Raw genomic sequence first — 7,763 nt, forward strand, 5'->3', positions numbered from 1 at the left:
ATGAATGTCTCTCTTTAGTATTTGCTATCTTTATTTGTTACTTTATTTTATTGTCATTTAGGCTATTATCATCCTATGATGTACGGACACTGACACGGATACGACACAATACGGGACACACCGATACGGGAATTTTAAAATTTTACATGATATGGGGACACACATACATATAAAATATCACTACTAGAAAATTAGTTATTACAGACGGATATTTCCGACGGATTTTATCCCACGGAAATACAGTCGGAATTTTAGAGGGATTTTTTGTCGGAAAACAAAAAAAAATGAATTAACATAAATTACAGACGGAAAAGAGAATTTGTCGATAATTCTGTCGGAAAAAATATTTTTTTTTGTGGGAAATGATTACAGACGGAAAATCCGTCTGTAACTAAATGAACAAAACACTGCGTTTTATTAAATTATTACAGACGGAAAATCCGTCTGTAATTTAAAATTTTCCGTCGAAAAATATTGATGTAAACCTAACTTAACCTAATGTCTCGAGCTTCATTCACAATTCACACTTCACACACGAGCTTCTTCCTCACGAGCTGCTTCTTCTCTGGTCGCACGAGCTTCTTCCGCCGTTGCCGCTGTTCGCATCCCGCGATCTCTCTGTCATCCCTTGTGTCGCACGAGCTCCTTCCGCCGCCTCTCTCGTCGCGTCTCCTCCCTTGGTCGCCATCGTTGCAGAGCTCCCTCCGCCGCTTCGTCGCATCTGCTCCCTTCATCGCCGTCGTCACAGAGTTCTCTCCGCCGCCGCTCTTGTCGCGTTTGCTCCCTTAGTGAATTTCAGGTATAATTGGATTGTGATTTTAGTGCTTAGGGCTCAATTTTTCTGTGCCAATTTTAGGTTTATCAATTTTTCTTCGCAATTTCTATCTTCTTGTTGCTGTTGATGCTGATTGAGCTTGTTGTAGGTTTATTAATTATTTTACTATCAGTGAAGAAAGAGATTTTTTTGTTGGTCATGTCTACAGCGATTCGTGAAAAACTCAGCCCAACTCGGTGGAAACTCGGTGGTTGTTGTTGAATGGAAAAACTTGAAGCGAAGCTCGGAATGATAGTTGACTCCATTGGTAACTTTTTCTCTGGCAAAGACCAGCTTCCCTTGTGTGACCCTGGTAACTTCTTTTAAACCCCAGTGCTATCTTTCTCCTGTCTAATTTGACGTAAGACAGAAGTTAATAGGTCCTTTGTTGGTTCCATTATGCATTGCTGCAGTTACACTGATATATAAAGTCTGATTCTTTAAATTGCAGCTCTAAATGCAAGTGGTCTTGACAAATTTCTTAAATCAATAGGAAAAAATCCCTCATATGTTGATTTGGAGGTGAGTTAATATTCAGGACATGTCTTGTAGCCTATTTCTCCTCATTAAACCAAATTTTGTTGCTTTATTCTAATTATTTGAATGTGTTCTTGTTTGACAGTTGACTGAACAAAAATTGACAAGAAGGGAAGGTAGAAGCTTTTCTTGTTTGAGGTTACTTGCTAAGATTAAAGCCTCGCTATCTTTCACTTAAAATTTCTGAAGGTTTTGATAAATTTTACCACCAATAGAAGCAGGAGGCTAATCTGATTCAATCTGCTCTTATTGTCAATTATCTCTGTTTCTATCTCAATGTGTTCCTATCCTAAATAACATTGTTCATCTTTTGTTGTTTAGGAAGCTTGCAGACAAGATTGCAGTTTCTGGTTACTATGTGGTTGTTCCGGACTTCTTTTATGGTGAACCCTATGATCCTCAGAATACTAATAAACCTTTAGGAGAGTGGCTAAAAGATCATGGAACGGTTAGTTCTTTTTAATGATTCAATATTATTCTTTGTTCATAACTTTCTTTATTGTTATTATTACAATTATTGTTATTATTACAATAAAGTGGACTAAGGGTTTCAATATTGAAGATGTGATAATTATTCTTACCTCGATTATGATATATTTAACTTTGTTGTAATTCTTCTTGCCATCGTTTATGGTGCATTTGCAGAATCTACAATCAGACTAACTCGGTGATTTTGCATTAGGTTAATGATACCATTGGAACACTAGCTAGAGGCAGATTCTACAATCAGGATGTCATTGCTGCTGTGATCCTTGGTACAGGGACAAATGCAGCATATGTTGAACGTGCAAATGCTATTCCAAAATGGCATGGCCCTCTCCCAAAATCAGGAGACAGGGTAAGTAGGTTATACTATTTATGGCTGTCATTGTCTTGCATGTTAGAAATATCTTCTAATTGGTTGTTTCTTCTATTTTGTTTGAGGTTTTAGGGAAGAAGAAAGAGCAAAAAAGAATGGGTGAGGAGAATATGCTGCTATCTCTCAGGTATTGTTTCACTATTGACTCTCTTTCTGATGAAATTAGCTCATTCTCATAGTAATAGGTGCATTTCCTTAGTTTATCCTTTTGGTCTCCATGCATATGTGAAAAGTTATTAACCAACTAGCCAAGAGTAGTGGCACAGCTGACATTTTTAAAGGGTTACTTAAACATCTAGTTAGGGTTCAAATACTGGCAGTGTGTTATTAAGAGATGATTTAGGATTGACTGTGTTATTAAGAGGCTTTGTTTTACTCATACAGATGATTTAGTTAGTACATTTTGTGCTTTTGGTACTGGTTTTGTTTTCACTGAGAAACTTAGAATTGTTCTCTTGTAGGAAGTATCTGAGATCCTTCCTCCATATGATCGACTCATCTTAATGGTATGTGAAGTTGCTTGAGTCTCCCATATTTTCCGAGATTTTTTATTTGTTCATTATATATTATGGTTGTCCATGACACTAGACATCAGACATGATTTAATTCCCCATATTTTCCGAGTTTTTTTGTAAGTATTCTATTACATATAAGCATACAGACATGATTTAATTCCCCATAACGATCCAGCACTCTTGTGTCCTTGGTGGACTACATGTAAGAAACACTTTAGGCCTTTTGCATATTTTGAGTCTCTGATATGTGTTCATTGTCAACTGTGCAATTTTTATAGCATTTCGTGTGTGGTTTGGCATGTTTCTAAGTCCCTTCATTCATTCTAGAAGCTTGTTTCTATTCCCTTACTTATTTTTTAGTAAACTATTGAAATGGCAATAGTAATTTCAAATATACTTTCAGTATTTATTGAACTTTTTACAGTGGGGTTTTTGAATATTATTAAAAAACAAAGACAGTTTTTATTTTTTTTTATTTTTTTTATTAACCTGCTTTGAATTCTAAGTCATGATAGGTAAAGTTATAGCTTTTGTTTACTATATTTTATTAAATAGGTATGTCTCTATTCTGAATGTTTGTTTCTTTCTGTTTGGCTGGAACTGATGACTGATAGGAGGGCCAAATAATAATGCTTTTCAGATGCAAGCGGAGATTCAATTGCTTTCGCCACTCGTTCCTGTTCGTCAATTGAGCTTCCTCAGGTTGCTGGTCCATCATGGGCACCCTTTGCTTCTTGGATCACTGGTTGGTAAGTCAACCTTTTCTCCTTCTTTGCCTTTATATGCTTTGTTTATTTTTATTTGCAAATAGTATCTATCATGTGTTGAAGTAATTAAATTCAAAGGAACTTGCTTGTTTCTTTGTTTTGCAATTTGAACACTATAACGATATTCTATTAGAGAAGAAGATATTCACATCCCAGAATCAAGATTTTCTATGTTCAATTTTCAAGTTCTACTTCTATATCACTGCTGAATCAAAAGGCCACATCAATTTGGAGTACATTTAAGCCATTTAACTATTCAGTAGTACAATCATAATCATATATTATCATTTTCATATTATCAATTTCAGTTATAGTCAATGAAATTTCTGCCGCTTTAATTTCCCTGTTTTCTTTATTACCCAATTTTTAACTGTAGTTTTGAAAGTCTACATGCTTTTTGTTACCATCATATTGATAACAATTCTTAATTTGCTAACACTAGGTTGGTTATTGAATTATGATTATCTTTGATTTTTGTGTTAACATTTTCTTTATCATTAAGTTGGAGTATGAATCTATGATAACTAATATTTTCACTTGTCCTAAACCAATGTGCCAATGAAGTGTGATTGCAACATAAACCCTTTTTTTTTTCACTGTTGTAGATTACTTGGGTTGAGCATTCCCAATATGATGAGAGTCTCATTCACCAACTGTATCGGCCGTTGATTGCTAAGGAATCTAATGGGAATAAGGATGCTATGGACCTTGAGATTTGTTCAAGAGGGAATGTGGTGGGGAAACTAGTAAGAACAAAGCACCATAAGGAAATTATTTTCCCTTTGGTGATCAACTCTTCGGAATCAAACCTATCAAGTTCAAGAAGAATTCATGCACATATGGCTGATGGATGTTGATTCATGTCCATTTTTTGAGAAAGAATTCAGTTAATCTTTCTGTAATATATGTAAAATTGTGTAAAATTTAGTACGATTGAACAATATACTGAGGATTATAGTTGATAATACACTTTGTTTATGTTTTGAATTATATTTACTTGCTTGTTTATAATAATTTTCTTTTAGTTTTATAATACGATGAATTTGTTTATTTTTTGTAATATTATAAATATTCGAGTACAAATTAGATAAAAATTTGTATTAAATTTATATTTATTTTGTATGAAAACAAGTTTATTTTGTAATTGAAAAAATAAAAAAAATATATTTTAGTTTACTGACGGATTTATAGACGGATTTTCTGTCTGTAATCAGAGTGTGAGATGATTTTTCAAGGTTCAAATTACAGACAGAAAATCTGTCAAAAAATCCGTCTGTAATTTACAGACGAAAAATCTGTCGGAAAATCCGTCTGTAATTTTCGACGGAAAATCCGTCGGAAAAGTTTGTCGGCTTCGGAAAATGGATGGAGAATTTACAGAGGGAAAATCCGTCGGTAACGGGTAAAAATCCGTCGGTAATTTTCCGATGGAAAAAAATCCATCGGTAAATAATTTCCGACGAGGCTTTTACAGAGGGACAAAATCCGTCGGTAATTTCGTCGGTAACAAAAAATCCGTCTGTAATATAGACCAAATCTGTCTGTAAATCTGTCTGTATTAAGCCATTTTCTAGTTGTGTATAAAGTATTTTTTAGATAAATCGTAATAATATTTTGATATTTTATTGATATTAAAATATAAATTAAAATTTTGAATTATTTTTAATGTCTTATTTTAATTATATCAAGTATTTAAAATATTTTTTAATAAATAATAATATATACTATAGCTAAATTTATTTTAAGAATATATGTTAAGAATAAGACTGAACACGTTGACACGTGATGGTAAAGGTGTGTCCAGGTGTGTCCGGAGAAGAATTTTTTCTTTTTTATTAAGACACGGTTTGACATAGCAGACGCGCGAAATGTGTTATCATCTTATCCGCGAAATGTGTTATCATCTTATCCAGTTGTGTCCGAAATGTGTCCGACACGCAGACACGGCAATTCAGCGAAGTGTCCGTGCTTCATAGTTATCATCTTATCCGCAAATCACCCATTAAACTTCATAACCAATAATGTGCATACCTCACTGTAATTCCTTTGAGAGACGACCCGAGACCTAATACTCTCGGTTATTTTTATTGGTTTGCACTCGTAACAAAAAAAAAAATTCTGATGGAGAAGTGATTGTTGATTTAAACTATACTTACAACGAAACAATTCCATTTTTATTGAGAAATTCTAGATCAACATAAATTTTTACGTCATCTATTCATTTTACTCTTTATTGATTGGCATCACCATCTGTTCATTCTGTTAGTTTCTTTTGTTCAGTTATTAGAGTTGATGAAGCGAAATAATACAACTAAAATTTACGAATGAAAAATAAACGAAACTGGACTAAATAATTTAGACAATAATGTAAATAGTATTATTTAATAGTAAAGATTATAATTTTTCAATATATAAAAAAGTTTATAATACTCTTTTATATTAGTTATATATTATGAAAATCCATGTAAAGAAATCATACATACGAGAGAACTTAATATTTTCTAATTTTTTAAATATTTTTTAATATAAAATATGGCATTCAATAGTATAGTAAATGTTTTAACCACTATATATAATTAGCTATGGTGATAAGAGAAACAAATAAATTATAATTTGTTCATGTTTATCAATTTGAACCATATCATCTTATTCAACTTTATCTAGTTACCATGATAAGTTGACAAATATCAACTTGAGTCTTATCATTTTGTTTATATTAAATGATTTGCTAGTAATTTGGTTTTTGACTAAGTCAAAAACTACAACTAGTTAGCTTATCCAATTTTGATTAAGTAAAAAATCGCAACTTGTTAGCTTAACCAAATCACCACAATGTCCACTTGTTTCTTTAACTATTTACATGAATCTATTTGACAAAAACAACATCAACTCTACAGTCTGCCATTTAAAATTATTTTTTGGTGTATTTATGTTATATTTTTAACAGACAAAGGAAAAATCTATACTAACTAAATTTACCCATATTGATTGGTTTTCTCATGATATTTAAAAGATTATCATTGATGTATATGGATTGAATGCTTATGTGTTTTGTTCTTGAATGAAATGCTAAATTACTTGTGATATGCAAGACACTCTAATTGGCACAAGATATTAGAATCTTTTTTATTTGTGTCTGAGATCCTCCAATAATCTTTGCAAACAAATTGCTTCCTTATAAGATTGTGTAGCCGCATATTTAGTTTCTTTAGTTGATAATGCTACCACAATTTGTAATTTAGGTAATTAGGATTACGTTTAATTCTAATTGTTTGTTTGGGCACTATTATTTTGTTAAAAAAAATATCTTTTTTAATAAAAAAGATCTTTTTTTACTTTTTAACGTGTTTGATAAATTTTTAGTAGTAAAAATAAAAGTACTAGAAAAATTTAAAAAAAAAAACATTTTTTTTGAGAAACAGTAATTTACATATTTTTTTAAAAGATCTTTTTTCTATAAAAAAAGATGTTTTTCATCTAATAAATAAACAAAAAGTACTTTTATATTATTATACCCAAATATAATTGATAGATAAAAAAGTCTTTTTACATGAGATACCCAAACATAAAATTACATTTACTTTTTCATAAGATCTTCTAGAAAAAGATAACTCGAAAAAAGATCTTTTCTTAGAAGCTCACCCAAACAAGCCCTAAGAACATGATAAGACAAGACATTGAGAACAAGACATAAAGGACAGAGACATAAAAATTAGTGTTCTTGTATTTTGTTTGGTGATAAACTAGAACAAATGATAAAAGTCCAATTTATTCTCTTTTTTTTCATTCAAAAATTTCAGAAGAAAAATATAATATTAAAAAATATAATTATGAAAAATTAATAAGAATAATGAAAGAAAAAGTAAAAAAAAATTGTGTCTCTTGTTAGTATCTCTGTGTCTTCCTATTAGAATAGACACAAAATACACTAATTCAATATCTCTGTACACAATGTCTTTGTCCATGTCTCATTTGCCAAACGATTTTATCTCTTTGTATCCCTATCTCAATGTCCCGTGTCTATAAACAAACACAGCCAAACTAATATTTTAAAAATCGGACCGAACCGACCAGTCAAACTGGTCCAACCGCAAATCGGTGGCATTAACGATCTGGTTAGATATGCAAAACCGTTGAAACAAAAACCGATGGAGAACTATTGAATTGGCCGAGAACCGACTGGTTGGACCAGACCGGGAACTAGCCGATTCGAAGGAAATGACGTCATTTGGCAACTTTGGCTTATTGATTACTAAACTGAACCACTTCAC

General features: G+C 31.9%; 1 protein-coding gene across 2 annotated transcripts; it reads left to right on the plus strand.

The window, feature by feature from the left end:
- Nucleotides 1-512: 512 nt before the first annotated feature.
- Nucleotides 513-4,542, plus strand: LOC107613853 (hexokinase-7). 2 transcript variants are annotated; one of them, XM_016316025.3, is made up of 10 exons: nucleotides 513-799; nucleotides 984-1,127; nucleotides 1,266-1,336; nucleotides 1,437-1,489; nucleotides 1,673-1,799; nucleotides 2,034-2,189; nucleotides 2,283-2,337; nucleotides 2,672-2,716; nucleotides 3,340-3,474; nucleotides 4,098-4,542. In XM_016316025.3, exons 2-8 carry the CDS (start codon nucleotides 1,037-1,039, stop codon nucleotides 2,680-2,682), a joined length of 564 nt encoding a protein of 187 aa, XP_016171511.1. In that variant the 5' UTR covers nucleotides 513-799; nucleotides 984-1,036; the 3' UTR covers nucleotides 2,683-2,716; nucleotides 3,340-3,474; nucleotides 4,098-4,542. The 2 variants fall into 2 exon arrangements, with proteins under 2 accessions (XP_016171511.1, XP_016171513.1); XM_016316027.3 differs by having other exon boundaries at nucleotides 3,366-3,474.
- The last annotated feature ends 3,221 nt before the right edge of the window (nucleotides 4,543-7,763 follow it).

Source organism: Arachis ipaensis, chromosome B8, assembly GCF_059453495.1.
Source record: "Arachis ipaensis isolate K30076 ecotype BB chromosome B8, ASM5945349v1, whole genome shotgun sequence".
NCBI classification, from domain to species: Eukaryota; Viridiplantae; Streptophyta; class Magnoliopsida; order Fabales; family Fabaceae; genus Arachis; species Arachis ipaensis.

Excerpts from the sequence above, each read along its gene's own strand:
- LOC107613853 (XM_016316025.3), top strand. The coding sequence starts at position 1,037 with ATGGAAAAACTTGAAGCGAAGCTCGGAATGATAGTTGACTCCATTGGT. Across the intron at positions 1,128-1,265 it reads GCTTCCCTTGTGTGACCCTG|CTCTAAATGCAAGTGGTCTT; the intron begins GTAACTTCTTTT and ends TTTAAATTGCAG. Across the intron at positions 1,337-1,436 it reads CCTCATATGTTGATTTGGAG|TTGACTGAACAAAAATTGAC; the intron begins GTGAGTTAATAT and ends CTTGTTTGACAG.